At 53.7% G+C, this 14740-nt stretch overlaps 1 protein-coding gene and 1 long non-coding RNA gene across 2 annotated transcripts; one reads left to right on the top strand and one right to left on the bottom strand.

Annotated features, from left to right (window-relative positions):
- The first annotated feature begins 78 nt into the window (after window positions 1-78).
- ATF6B (activating transcription factor 6 beta) lies at window positions 79-9885 on the top strand. Its single transcript, XM_057698789.1, is given in 19 exon segments — window positions 79-191; window positions 567-646; window positions 787-865; window positions 1114-1205; window positions 1740-1875; window positions 4636-4721; window positions 4862-4997; window positions 5089-5220; window positions 5381-5514; window positions 6169-6354; window positions 6447-6538; window positions 6986-7165; window positions 7337-7444; window positions 7629-7710; window positions 8058-8128; window positions 8352-8463; window positions 8599-8683; window positions 9203-9406; window positions 9409-9885. Coding segments are annotated over 19 exon segments (2124 nt in total). The 5' UTR covers window positions 79-85; the 3' UTR covers window positions 9432-9885.
- On the bottom strand, window positions 3119-7340 carry LOC130831120 (uncharacterized). Its single transcript, XR_009047967.1, has 3 exons — window positions 7226-7340; window positions 6630-6720; window positions 3119-3357 (listed from the first exon to the last, which is right to left on the bottom strand). It is a non-coding gene; the product is annotated as an uncharacterized LOC130831120 (long non-coding RNA).
- Window positions 9886-14740: the final 4855 nt, after the last annotated feature.

Here is a 14740-nt window from a genome sequence, read left to right as displayed (position 1 = left end):
AGAGCTTCCGGGACACCGCCTTTTTTTTTTAAAGAGTCAACTGATTAGTTGATGATGGGGAGAGGCGGGCCTTGGGAACCGTCTCATGGTTGGGGGGCGGGGGGGAACGATGGCGGAGCTGATGCTCCTCAGCGAGATTGCGGACCCCACGCGCTTTTTCACCGACAACTTGCTGAGTCCGGAGGACTGGGGTGCGCGGAGTGAGGCCTCGGGGAGGGAAGAGGGCTGTGGCATACTGTGACCCTGAGGCACGCGGGAGAAAGCGGAGGCCCAAAGAGGAAGGCTGGGCAAATATGGAATCCACCATCTGAAGGAGGGCGGAACAGGGGGGTTGGTTGTGCTTTCGGGAGGACGCAGGAGTTGGGGAAGACCTCCGCTCCTGCGGAAATGGGGACTTGTTCCGGGGTCGGGGAAGGAGGGGCTGAAGTTCTTTGGCTATATCATTTTTCAAGTGGGCGGGCGGTGGGTCTGGCCGAGCCGAGCCAATGAGGGATGGGGCGAGGGCTTTGTGTGGATCTGGAGGCTGCGCTACCCGACGACCCCCCGACCCTCCGCACCTCTTGCAGACAGCACCTTGTATGCCGGCCTGGATGAAGTGGCCGACGAGCAGACGCAGCTCTTCCGTTGCCCGGAGCAGGATGTCCCGGTATTGCTCCCCCAGCCTTGTCTCTTACCCTTGGTGGGTGGGGGTGGTCCCAGAACCGGGACTCATCCGCAGGTCAGAGGTCATCTGGAGCCACCCCTTCATCCTCAGACTCCTGCCATCTAATATCCTCTCTTACTCAGTTTGGCAGCAGCTCCCTGGACTTGGGGATGGATGTCAGCCCTCCTGAACCCCCCTGGGACTCTCTGCCTATCTTCCCAGGTAAGACACCCTTTGTGATTCCCTCATCCAGAAACCCTGATCTTCCATTGTTTCCTAGAAGCTGTGCAGTTCCTCTTATTCTCACGCCTCCTCCACCTGAGTGCCTGTGTACTCCTCTCCCTCTGATTCTTTATATGTGCTTGTTCCCCCTTGCCCCAGTGAGGGGTCCTTACCTCATATCCTTGAGCACCTTTTGGACTTTTGTCAGGCTCTGCCTCCTGATTATTTTCTAACCCCTTTTTCTTCAGATCTTCAGGTGAAATCTGAGCCATCCTCCCCCTGCTCTTCCTCCTCCCTCAGCTCTGAATCATCCCATCTTTCCACAGAGCCCTCCAGCCAGGTGAGAGTCATCTCCCTCCTACTCTCTGTGGCAGGGACTCAGAGAAATCCCTGAAGCTCCCTTGCCTTCACCTATAGATGCTGAGGGAATGATTTGTGTGCTGTGAGTCATGGGGTTTGTGTGTGTGGGGGGGGGGCTTCTTTTCTGCCTTTGCCATTTCTTTTATATCCTCATTTTTCACATTCCCATTCTTCGGTTGTCTAGAATTCTTTTTAATATTCAGAGAAATGTGGCAGCCGAGGGGGGCCTGGGAAGAAGAGCGTTGTTAATTGCTGAGAACTCTGGAACTGTTCTTGTCCAGGTTGTCCACTCTAAGGCAATATTTGAAATCATGAACTTCATCAGCCCTCCCAGGAATAAAATAGAAAGAGAGAACAAGGGGCCAGACACAGCTTAGTTAAATGCTGAGTATGAATGTCAAGTAATTGGTGGTTTGTAAGCTCTAAAGCTTTTGTTCTTGCTCTTACTCCCAACACATGCTTTGTTTTCTATCCTTGTTTCTGTCTCCCCTGCTTCATCCTTACTCTTACCCAGGCCTCTGGTGTAGGGGAGGTGCTGGCTGTGAAGTCGGAGTCCTTGGCACCCCCACTCCGCCTCCTGGGAGATGATCTAACATCCCCACTAGAAACCGTCCAGATCAACGTGGGCACCACGGCTGATGATGCCTCAGGTAATAACAACCTGCACCATCCTCAGGCTTTACCAAGGTAGGGTATGTGTAGATATACGTGTTCGTGGGAACGGGAAATGGCAGATAACCAGGAGAGAGGCCAGGAGCAGCAGGGAGGAGAGGATTTCAGGAAATCACAGCAAGGGCAGCAGTGAAGAAATGGGGATGATTTTTCTTTCTTTTCTTGTTCGTAGTAACCCATTGTGTGATTTAACTTCCTGTTGCTTTGCATTTTTAAAAGCTTGTGGACAGTTTAGGGCATTTTTATCTATGTGACTTCTCCCCCAAAGGTTTTATTATAAAACTTTTCAGGCATACAGAAAAGTTGGGATACCATATACCCAACTCCTAGATTCTATGAGTAACATTATTTGTGCTATTTTTTAAACTGTTATTGAGTTTATTTACTCTTACATGTTTATTGAGCACCTACTCCGTGCCAGATACTGGACACGGTGCTGGAGCTGCAAAGATGAGGAACATATTACCGCACACTGACTTAAGGATCCTATAGTGTGATGAGGGAAGAAAGACAAGCAAGGTGTGGTAATTCTAGGGTAGAGATTGTCACAGGGCACCATGAAAGCTCATAAGACGGGGCATCTCACCTGATTGGGGCTGGATCAAGGAGGTACTCTTGGACGAGGGGTTTCCTGAGTTGCGTTTCTAAGGACACAGGAATTAGTCAGAAGGAGAATGTGGGGACTGGTGTGCGTTTCTGTGGAACCTGCATCTCTTTAGAGTGGATGTGAGGAGGGGAAAAGGGAAGGGCCAGGAGATGCAGAGGCTGCAGGGCCAGGTAGGAACCCTGCTAAGGGACTCTTAGCTTTTTTCCTGCAAGCAGTTGGGAGCCTTTAAAGAATCGAGCAGGAGAGCAGTGTGATTAGGGAGATGACTCTGGTGGCAGAATAGAGACTGGACTGCAGAGACGCAGGACTGGAGGCAGAAGGAGGACCAAGAAAGAGGTTCATGTGGTTAATCAAGTAAGATATCAGATGCTGAGAAGAAGGCAGATTTGAGAAAGAATGAATTAGAATGGATAAGTGCAGTGACCCCCTGGGCATTGAAGAGAGGTAGGGGTGAAAGAGTGTGCCTGGGTTTCTGGCTACGGCAGCCACCCAGTGGGTGAGGGTACTGATCACTGGATAGAGAATGCAGGAGCAGGAGCCCCCTTGTCAGGGAGCGTGACGAATTCAATGTGGGACATGTTGATTGTTTTTGTTTTTTTTTAATATTTGTTTATTTATTTGGCTGCGCCAGGTCTTAGACATGGGATCTTTAGTTGCAGCATGCGGGCTCTTAGTTACAGCATGTGGGATCTAGTTCCCTAACCAGGAAGCAAACCCAGACCGCCAGCATTAGGAGCATGGAGTCTTAACCACTGGACCATCAGGGAAGTCCCAGGACATGTTGAATGTTGATTTCAAAGTGACTTCAGGGTTTCCTAGCACTGCCTCCCTTTGGTTGAACTTCAGCCAGAAACTAGAAGGCAAGAGAGCCCCACTGTGCAGTCCATTCATGTTTTCCCCCTGGGCCTCAGAGCAGGGCAGGGAAGGATGGAGAGTGGATTTGGAGGGACAACAGCTCATATCCAGCATACATTAAATGTTACAAAGAGGACAAACAAAATAAGGATTGAAAAGTCTATAACAGCAAAAACATTGTTGATGACTTTGCAAAGAATAGTGTTTTGGGAGTCAGATTCTCCTCTAATATTTAGGTATTTTTTTGAGGGTCTGTACTTTTACCCATCACTTTGATGGACGTGAAGCATGAGACATAGTCCTTGCTTTTGGAGAGTCTCACGAGGGTTATAATACATGGTTAATAGCTCAAACTGGTCACCTCTGAGAAGGGGATCTGGGTGTCTGATAGACAAGGAAGGGAAGGAGATTCACTTTGCACTTCATTCCTTTGGGATTTTGTATTGTCACCTATTGAAATATATAAATAGATTTGAAATTTTGAAATAGCAATGTTGGCAATCATATAATTAAGTATTAAAGTGCGTTCTATGGACCAGAGGTAGTAGTAGACCATTGACCTTGGGGCTGAATCTGGCCCTCAGGTAGGTTCACCTCCATGGGGTGATCAACAAGTCTTACAGATGGATTTAACAGAAGCCGTGAAGGCTCAGAGGTGACTGAGGTTTGAAGGCTGACAGTAGGAAGGGAATCTGTATGAAGGGACGAGAGTGAGCCCTATTTAAGGCCAGTTGAATTTGGGTGAACGATGGGGCGTGAGAATGGAAGTGACCAGCAGGTAGCTTGGGAGTCAGGATCCAGGAGCAGGGGAGCAGTCAAGGGCAGAGATACAGGCTGGGCAGTCGTCAGCAGGGCAACACGTGATCACATTGGGCCAGGATGAGGTGGAAATCCAGCCAGGCAGGAATATGGGCCCATACGAATGCTGCCGAAATCCCCTGCTTGGGCCTCCTCCCCATGAACGGACAGGGTGTGTGAGGAGGAAAGAGGGGGAGCAGAAGCACAAGGACAGCCTTGAGGGAAACGGAGCAGCGGTGACAACGACCGAGAGGGGCCGCGGAAGGAGGAAGGGAGTCCTGGGTAAAGAGGTTGGAAGAGAGGCAGCCAATTAGCAGCCCTGTGGGGCCCCTCCTCTGGATTGCCCTCCTGAGCCAGAATAGTTTTACTTTCCGGTACAAGGAGAAATGACTGTGTCTCCCATTTCCCCATCTTAGCCCTCTTCTCCTTTAGTGTTTATCTGATATGCAGCTTTTTGTCTCATCCCGCCGTCCCGCAGATGTCCAGATTAAGATAGAACCTGTCTCTCCATCTTCCTCCATCAACTCAGAGGCTTCCCTGCTGTCTGCGGAATCCCCCAACCAGGTGAGCATCCACTTCCTTCCTCGCTCCAGCAGGCCAGTGAGTTCCTCCTGACTCTCAGAGGTGTGAGAGCTTTCTCCCCTTCAGCTCCTTCTCCTCAGCACTCTTCCTGACTCATATATCTTCTGGAATACCCTTTGTAGGCTTTTATAGGAGAGGAGGTACTGGAAGTGAAGACAGAGTCCCCATCCCCTCAAGGGTGTCTCCTGCGGGACGTCCCAGGCCCCCCATTTGGAGTTGTCCAGATCAGCATGGGCCTGTCCTCTGATGGCTCCTCAGGTAATGAGGCCTCCTGACACCTGGGGTCCCTGGCAAGAGGCCTATAGTCCTGACAGTCCTTCCTTCCTTCCCTCTTTTCACCTTCCTTCAGGCAAAGGCCTGCCCGCCCGGAAGCCACCACTGCAGCCCAAACCTGTGGTGATAACCACTGTCCCGATGCCACCGAGAGCTGTGCCTCCCAGCACCACCGTCCTTTTGCAGCCCCTGGTCCAGCCACCCCCAGGTATGAAGAAGGAGAGAAGGAGGCCACCTGGATCGACCCCTTCAGGGAACTCCTAGCCATTGAGCCTCCCGACCCTTGGGTGCTCAGGTGTGGGTGTGGATACAAGGAGCCCACCTGACTTCCGGCTCTCTGACCTCCTTCTCCTGTCCACTTGCCCTAGTTTCCCCAGTTGTCCTCATCCAAGGTGCTATCCGAGTCCAGCCTGAGGGACCTACCCCCTCTGCTCCACGGCCTGAGAGGAAGAGCATTGTTCCAGCTCCTATGCCTGGGAACTCCTGCCCGCCTGAGGTGGATGTAAGTGTTATTGTTGGAGGGGAGGAGTAGGGCTAGTAGTGGGAAGGGAAGAGAACGGTCATGGGAGAGAACTGCGGAGTGAGAAGGGAGCAAAAAGTGAGGAAGCAGGCCCTTAAGATGACCCCGAAGGTCAGAGTGGACCCTTTTTATATATGAGTATTGACTCCGTGTAGTTTTAGGATCCTTAGGTTTGCTGTCCCTGCAGATGGAGAGATGGGGGTGGTCTCAGTAAATCAAAGGCAGGGGAGTCATACTGTGCTACCAAAGAGGGAGGCTGCTTCCTAGGGGAAAACGAGGTAAACTGTTCTTTAATTACAGCATGCTTAAACTTTGGGTCCTAAAAAGGAGAATTGAGAAGGAAGACCACCCATCAAGGGAAGGAACTGAGGTTCCACCAAGAACCAGGATGGGCGAAGTTCCTCCTACAATTTAACTTTGCTCTGCTCTGAGGAACAGGATGAGGGAGTGGTTGAGAGAAGGGCCCCTTCCCTGAAATGTTTTAGCAAAGAGGAAGAACCTTTCTCCGGCTCTGCAGGTAGAAGTTAGGCAGGAGAGTGGCCCATGTGAGCTTTGGGTAGTCGGTCCCTGGAGTTTCAGGCATGGTTCCCCGCTCCCGCCCCTCTTCCACTTTCTCTCGGACCCTCTGGTGCCCAGGCAAAGCTGCTGAAGCGGCAGCAGCGGATGATCAAGAACCGGGAGTCGGCCTGCCAGTCCCGGAGGAAGAAGAAGGAGTATCTGCAGGGGCTGGAAGCTCGGCTGCAGGCCGTGCTGGCCGACAACCAGCAGCTCCGGCGGGAGAATGCTGCCCTCCGCCGGCGGCTGGAGGCCCTGCTGGCTGAGGTGAGACCCGGGTGTCCTTGGGAGACCAGCAGGGGTATGGGCTCCTTGGGATGACTCACCCTCTCCGGCTTCTCTGCTTCTCTGCATCTTAGAACGGCGAGCTCAAGCTAGGGTCTGGAAACAGGAAGGTGGTCTGCATCATGGTCTTCCTTCTCTTCATTGCCTTCAACTTCGGGCCTGTCAGGTGAGACGCTCCTTGCCTCCCCAGAACCTTCCGGGTGGAGCCCTCCCCCCGGCTGCCTGATTGCCTGCTTCGGCACAGTCCCTTTCATTACCTGCACACAGACAGCTCTGGTGTCCTTGGCACTGATGGTGTATCCAGCCAGTCCCTTCTCGTTCCATCATTTCTCTCATAAATGGTATGTCCTGGAGAAGATGGTGGCGAGAACACTGATAAGAATAGTGACCATTAACTGCTTACTGAGTTCCAGGCCCTCGGTTAAGCACTGTCCTCTTCTCACGTTTTCTGGCTCCATGGGTAGGGACTGTTCTCATGCCATCCTGCAGATGAGGAGATTCAGTCTTGTGGAACAGATTGGAACAGGCGGGCTGTCTGCAGAGCCCTCCCTCTTAACCAGCCTCTCAATGAAGCTGGAATTCTTCCTCGTGCTCTGTCCTTTCCTATCCACAGCATCAGTGAGCCTCCCCCGGCTCCCATCTCCCCTCGGGTGAGCAGAGAGGAACCTCGACCCCGGAGGCACTTGCTGGAGTTCTCGGCGCAAGAGCCAGTTCACGGGGTTGAGCCGCCCCAGCATCCCTCCCGGGGCCCCGAGGAGCCGCAACCCAGCCCCGCAGGCCGGCCAAGTTTCAGGTGTGGAGAGGGCCCTCTCTCTTTTGGGGGTGCTGAGTGTGTCTTCTCTGCCAACGTTACCTTTCCTCTTTGAGGGGAGCCACAGTTGTTCTCTTGCCAGTATGGCCTTTTCCATTGACGGGGAAGCGCTGGGCAGCCTCGGGTCATCGCCTCCTCCCTGCCTCACTCCAGGAACCTGACAGCCTTCCCTGGGGGCACCAAGGAGCTGCTGCTGAGAGACCTGGACCAGCTCTTCCTCTCCTCTGATTGCCGGCACTTCAACCGAACCGAGTCCCTGAGGTGTGGGGGATTCACAATTGGGGCGTCTTCCCTGCTGTCCCCAGGCCCCTCCACAGACAGCCTGGCTGTCCTTGTGTGCTGAGACACCAGCTCTCCGTGCCCTCCCTCCTCCCTCCTATGCGGGGGCGAGGAGAGTGTGCGTCTTGGCCTGGCCGCAGGTGTTACCCCTCCTCTGCTTCCCCAGGCTTGCTCATGAGCTGAGTGGCTGGGTCCAGCGCCACCAGAGAGGCCGGCGGAAGATCCCCCAGAGGCCCCAGGAGAGACAGGTAGGAGGGGGTAGGACTGGTTCAAGGAAAGCCACTTGAAAACAAGGGCTAAATGTCCTGGGGATTTTCTTTTTCTTTTTTTTTTTTTTTGGCCCACGGGCTTAGTTGCTCTGTGGCATGTGGGATCTTCCTGGAGCAGGGATCGAACCTATGCCCCCTGCATTGGCAGGCAGATTCTTAACCACTCTGCCACCTAGGAAACCCTGTCCTGGGGATTTTAAGTGGGCATCTTATTATGGGGCTTTGGGGGCAGTGGACGGGTGGGTGTGAGGTGGCGTCAGCTTCCAGGGGCTGTCTGTCTCTTTTCCCTTCACCCTCTTCAAATCCTTAGATACTTCTCCTTCCAGAAGTCTCAGCTACGGAAGAAGTCGCCTCCAGTTAAGGCAGTCCCCACCCAACCCCCTGGGCCCCCAGAAAGGTGAGTCTTGGGTGGGGGTTACTTACTTATTAAGTGAGGTTCCACTCTCAAGAGCTATACCCCAAGGAGCTGTCCTGTGCTTATCATCATTGCCACCAATGGTGTTATGCTTCCCTCATCCCCTGGGAGTCTCCTATCTTTCTCTCATCCCCTCCCCCTTTCCCCACTGGGAACTGGGCACTGGACTTAGTTCCTCACCAATCCCGTTTCCCTGCCTGCCTAGGGATTCTGTGGGCCAGCTGCAGCTATATCGCCAACCATACCGTTCTCAGCCAGAGTTCCTGGATGCAATTGACCGACGAGAAGACACATTTTATGTTGTCTCCTTCCGAAGGGTGAGTTTCTCCTCCTGGCCCTGTCCCCATCACCCTAGGGTCCCCAGCAGTCTGTCTGCAGATTGAGGCTGTAGAGTAGGGAGGCTGTGGGCATCTTTTCCTCCACCCTCCCGGCCTGGTCCCTCTGTTTCCCAGGACCACTTGCTGCTCCCAGCCATCAGCCACAACAAGACCTCTCGGCCCAAGATGTCCCTGGTGATGCCCGCCATGGCCCCCAATGGTAACGCTTTCCCTGCCCAGGGTGGGGAGGGATCCTGAAAATGAGGGATAAGGAATTCCAGTGGGGAGATCCAGCATGAGAAGTTGAGGGAGGAGATGGGGAGAGGAGTGGGGATTCCAGAGAGATGCTAGATGCATGGGTGAGAAGAAGCCAGAAATGGTTGGAGAGAAAAACAAAATGCAGAAGACTGATGGGAGGAAGATGAGGGTGCAGGTCCTCCTAGGTGAAGGTGCTTAGGAGGTGCTGGGCAGAGGGGTGTGGGCTGGAAACCTGCCAGACTCATACTTATTTTTCTTCTCTTGACGTCCTCTCTGTGACCTCACACTCATCAATGTCATTTTTCCCCCTACTGCTTTCCTTCTCCCTACACCGACTCCACCCCGACCCTCTCATCTAACTCCCACCGGGGCTTTTCCTCGTCATCACTGCCCTTTCCTCCCTATCCACCTCTACTGTTCTGACCCCTCCTCTCTGTCTGCCTCCACCTTCTCCTCTTCCTCACCTCTCCCCCTCTCGCAGAGACCCTGTCAGGCCGGGGGCCCCCGGGGGACTACGAGGAGATGATGCAGATCGAGTGTGAGGTCATGGACACCAGGGTGATTCATATCAAGACTTCCACAGTGCCCCCCTCACTCCGAAAACAGCCGTCCTCCACCCCGGGCAATGCCACAGGTGGCCCCTTGCCAGCTTCTGCAGCCAGCCAGGCCCACCAGGCCGCCCATCAGGCCTCTACCTCAATCATCCCTGACCTCTACGACTCACACTGACTTAGAACTCGGGGGCAGGGGATGGGGGTGACCAAGTGGGACTGTTTCAAATTTTCCTGGTTCCTGGGTGTGGGGCAATTGGTAAAGGAAAGCCAGGGAGTGGGGGTTAAGCACTTATTTGGAGGTGGGGGGAAGTTTTCCTCTCTTCTTGCCCTATTTTGGAATATAGGGCTCATTTCTGTGAGGCCCCAGTCCCTGCTGCTTTCTCTGAGGGTGCTGAGTGAGGTTAAGTTTTGGCGTGGGTGGGCTCCTATACACTATTCTTTTGTTTCTGTTTTGGGGGGTGGAGGTGGGAATTTAGTCCCCAGGTGGGACAAGGGAAGTTTTTACATTTTGGAGCTAGTTCCTGAGAGTCAAGGAGGAGCAATGGAGGGAGGTCAGGTGTATGTATATGCATATCTTCTTTTTTATTATTAAATAAACAACTTGGAGGGAGTCGAAGGAATGGTGCCTGCCTCCCTGGCTCATGGTGGGGAATTTGGGGGAAGGTCGCTTCTGCAGGGCCAGCACATCAGAGAAGCGAGCACTGAAGACATGACTGGCTCTGGGGTGGGGTGGGTGTGCGATCGCAGACCTCACGTCATCACCTACTCCCCACCCCTGCAACACGGGTATGTCTGGTGTCTTGGTGTCGAGCGTGGGGAGCGGGGGAGGGCTGCCCCGTGGCGTGACAGGCCAGAGGATGCAGATCCCGGAATGCGTCTGAGTAAACAGGAAGGACAGGGGGCCCCACACCCTTCAGGGTGAGCAGCCTCCCTGGGTCCCCTGCATTCTAGCAGGTTCTCCCCCCTTGCTTTCCAGGACGAGCAGCTTGAGCAAACAATGGAGCTGCGGCCAGGGGCTGTGAGCCCAGAAAGGAGGAGCCTCAGTGGAGAAGGGGGCAGTGTTTGGAGGGAAGGGGGCCGTTGAGGAGCATCTTCTTAGCCCTAAACTGGAGGAGACTGAGACTTGAGAGCCTCGTTGAAAGAAAAAGACTCACGCGGGGCCAGCAGGAAAGCCTGTGCCTTCTAATTAGGAGGAGGGGGAACAGGACAGTGGGTGAGGGGCCAAGTCTCACTCAGCCTGGGGGGGATCCCCGTCAGCGGCTCCTGCCCAGCAGCACCTCACGCCTGGCCCTGCACGCGTGTCCTGGGTCAGCGGGAGGGTGTGGGCTGGGCCTGGGCTCAACGCCCAGATGACTGGACAGAGGCCGCCCGGGCCACGAGCCCAGGCCTGAAAGAGGGGGAAGAACCTCACGTGTTCAGCCAGGCTTCCCCCCTTCCCCATTACTGTGTTTGGGGTGAAAACAGACCAAGTAACTATGGCAACCTGGAACCTAGGGCCCCCAGGAACTAGGCCTCTCCTCCCTCCAGAGGGCAGCCCTGGCTCCTCCACCAGCACTTCCTGTCCCAAGGTCCCTCCAGGCAGTGAATGCAAGGAGGACAAGGATTTTGGAGGCAGAGCACCTGAGTTGGAGTCCCTGCTTTGTCTTTTATGAATGGGTGTCCTTGGTAGGTAACTGAAGCACTCTGAGCCTTAGTTTCCTCATCTGCAAAATGGGGTACTCCTACCTCTCAGGGTTGATGTGGGGAGGAAGGGTGATGTTCAGGGTGTCTGGTCCACAGTGGGCACACCTTTCTCTCCTCCCCTGCTCCTTTTCTCTCCTCCCCTGTTCATTTACATTGTCCTTTTCTCCTCAATTCCGCTTATCCCATCGGGGTCCATCACTGTTTCGTTGTCCCATCGCTTTTTCTCTTTCCTGACCCCAGCTCAGGAAAGTGCTTAAAGTATTGGCATGTCAGACGGGGGGCTCTGGGGTGGGGCCTGCAGCTCCTCTGGCCGAGTGGCAAGGAGCAGCTGGCACTGTGGTGTGAACCGGGAGTCAGACTCTTGGCCAAGGGCATGGGTGGTGGGAAGGATCAGGAGAGGTGTGGAGAGTGGGTGTGCCGTGGGGGGAGAAGGCAGGTCAGTCTGGCTGCTGCCCTCCAGACCCCCGTGGGTCTCCAGCCACAGCCCCATCTAAGGCCACCGCAGCATGCCGGCCACGCTCGCTCCTTCACCTCCTGTTGGCCGCTTCCTGGCTCAGACCCTCTATCTTTCTGTTCTGCTTCTTTCCTTCCTCAGAATCCACCTCTTATCACCCCGACCCACTGTCTCTCTCTCTTCTCTTTTCTCTAGACTTCTTTCCTGCCTTTCTTTGCTCTCTCCCCACCGCGAGGTATCACCTTCTTTCAGACCCTTTATTCTTTGTTCATCTGTTTCTCGCAGTTTTTGTATTTTTCCCTTCCTCCCCCTCAGCTTCACTGTCTGCTCCCTTTCTCTTTTCTGGGTCTCCCATCTCCTCCTGCTGCTGACCCTGTGCACGCCACCCCCCTCTCCGTGACCCTTTCCACGCCATTGTCCACATTCCTTGTCCCCTTCCGTGACTTCCTCTCTTCTCCCCCCACCCCCGCTTCAGCCCTCCCCTCCTCCTCCTGCCCCCCTCCTCCACCTCCCCACTCCAGTCCTCTGTCCTCTTCCCAGCTGTGGGGCCAGGGCTGGAGAGCCCAGCACATTTGCCTCATCGTTCTGCTATGGCTTCTGGATATAGCACATCTGGATTCCGGGGCCCAGATGTGTGGTTGCTACAGCGACCTCGGTCCCTCTGGTAAATACGGGCGCCCACCCGCCCCAGAGCAGAGAACAAAATAATTGTGTGACTTTCTTTTGTCACGAGATAGAAATGTCCTCCCTCCTCCCTTTTCCCCACACCCATGTCTCCAGGCAAAGGAAGTTTTAAGGGTCCAAACCCTTCCTCTTGTGGCTCTCTTGCCCCCTTTTCAGCCCCAGCCTCTTAGTTCTCTCCCATCTTTCATCTCAGGCTCAGTTTTTTCTCCCCACGTTCCCCTTGCTCACCACCTCCCTCCCCCCAAATCTCAGTAATGGAGTGTTACCCGCTCCCCCCCGACTTGGAAATTTCTTCCACCTGAATCTACATAATAGCTGGATGCAAAAAGAAGTTTCAGAAATCCAGATGACCCACCCTTCCTTCTCAAACCAGTCCTTCCAGAAGCCCCTTCATTTGTTTCTGCCCTAAGTCTTCCGTCTTTCTAGGGCTGTTCTTGTGAGAAGGGAAGGAATACAGGCTTTGGAATCAGAAAATCTGGGCTGGGGCCCACCTTTACCATCACTAGCAAAATCCCCAGGACACGTCCCCTAACATCTAGAGACTCCGTTTCCTCCGCACGAAGTGGGATTAATAAAGTGCTGTGGCGTAGGCAAGGGCTTTGTAAACGGAAGCCCAGTACAACTGTTTTCTATCTTCCCCTCCGTGGGACTGCTGCCTTGGATCGCAGCCCCTGGCCTCTCTTTGCTCCCTCTCTCTATCCGTCAGCCCTTGCCCTCAATTGCCCTTCTTCTTCTTTGTCTTCCTTGGCTTCTCCTTGGCTTCTCCTTGGCTTTCCCTTTCCTTCCTCGCTATACCTTTTATCTCTTATCCTCCTGAGGGTAGGACAGGAACTCGGAGGTTCATTCAAGGATGGCGGCCCAGAGCTGAAGACACCTGGCCTGAGGATTCAGAGAATAGCCAGAGCACGCAGACAGTTCTCAATAAGACCCCTGCCTTTCTGCCCCATCACGTGGGACGCCTCGGTGAAGGTGACCTGGCTCTGACCACTGGCCTTCCCTGCCTTCACTCTAGGGTTCCCCGCCAGACACTCTTGCCACATCCTCCTCTCCCAGTCATTTCACAACTCAGTATTGGCAGGCATTTATGAAGCACCTGTTCTATGTGAGGCCCAGTGTTTTTCTGATAAAAGGAAAACACAAGACAAGCTCCTCCAAGAGGCTGCAATCCAGGACGTGGCTCACATTTCAGATAACAATCATCTCAGCCCCTGGGATTACGTCTGTCAAGCCTCCAGGGGCTTCTTTTTTTTTTTTTTTTCCCTTAATTTTCTTTATGCTCCGTAATTTTATTTTCTCCATTCATGCTTTTATTAGGAGAAAAGGTAGTAAATAGCAGAAGAAAGAGAAAAATTAGAACATAGTTGAATGAACGCAACAAACTGCATTTTAAGAATTCTTCAAGGTTAGGCAAAATGCAGGGATTCTCAATCTCAACACTGTTAACCGGTGGCTTCTTCAAATGCCTTGTGAGCTTGTGAAGGTCTGGAATCTCACACCCTTCTCTGACTCTGGCATCCCTTTCTCCCCAGAAGTGTTCCAAAACACCCCAGGGCCCTCCCTTCAGTTCTTGCTTCTTTCTCTCCAGGGTCTTCTGGCCACTCTCTGGGCCAAGTATACCTGTGGCGACCATGCTTCCTAAGTAATAAAACCAAAGGACCTCCCGGGCAGTCCAGTGGTTAAGACTCCAAGCTTCAATTGCAGGGGGCACGCGGTCGATCCCTGGTTGGGGAACTAGGATCCCACATGCCATGTGGTGTGGCCAAAAAATAAAATAAAAATTTAAATAAAATAAAACAAAGGCAGGGTACAGGACCCCCCCCCCCCCAAAAGGATATGACCATTAAAGTTACTAGAATCTGGAGGTATCAGAGAAAATCTGTTCTCTGCAGTCTGCTCTCTCCATGTAATGCTATTTTAGACCCTCCTTCATCCTTTCATCTATTTTCCCCCAACCCCTGCCTGAAGATCTGAGGGAAGCTGTTACCTATTCCAGGCCCTGGGGGCTTCGGGCCAAGGCAGAGGAAGGAAGTTGAGCCCAGCTCTATCCAAGATGCTGACTTCATCCTCTGCATCAAAGCCAGGAAAAAAAACAGCCACACACACACCCAGACACACGGACACACACGGGGACACCCACGCGAGAGACCATGCGAGCCTTCGCCCTCAGCACCGGGAGCTCACGGGGCGCACGGCACAGCCACATGCCGGGCCAGCGTGCCCTGACCCACGAACACCACACCCACGACCCTGGGGACCTGACCGGGGTGCAGACACCTGCGTCACAACCCAAGCGGCAGAATCGGGCACACACAGGCTCCCGCACCTCCCTTTCACCCATGACCTGTGACTTGGCCAAGCTACTCCTCATTGGTGAGGATTGCAGCGAGATGGCAAGAACTTTATGCTCAGTGTGAAACCTGGGGTGGGGTCTCCCTCAGCCTGGATATTTCTCATCTGGCCAAAGTCTCCTTTTCAGCCCCTCATCAGGGTAGCAAAGCACATGGGGAAATGAGACCAGAGAAGTAGCCCAGTAGCCTGACATGGGTGTGTCTGCCACCCTGCCCTCTGGTCAGTCTTCCTGTCTCTGCCAGATAGCAAAGAGACCTCTTCCTCCAGCCCATGACTCTCTCCCTACCCCTGCTCC

Source organism: Hippopotamus amphibius, chromosome 11, assembly GCF_030028045.1.
Source record: "Hippopotamus amphibius kiboko isolate mHipAmp2 chromosome 11, mHipAmp2.hap2, whole genome shotgun sequence".
NCBI classification, from domain to species: Eukaryota; Metazoa; Chordata; class Mammalia; order Artiodactyla; family Hippopotamidae; genus Hippopotamus; species Hippopotamus amphibius.
Note: the sequence above shows the minus strand (reverse complement) of the source record. Positions and strands in the feature narration are given on the sequence as shown.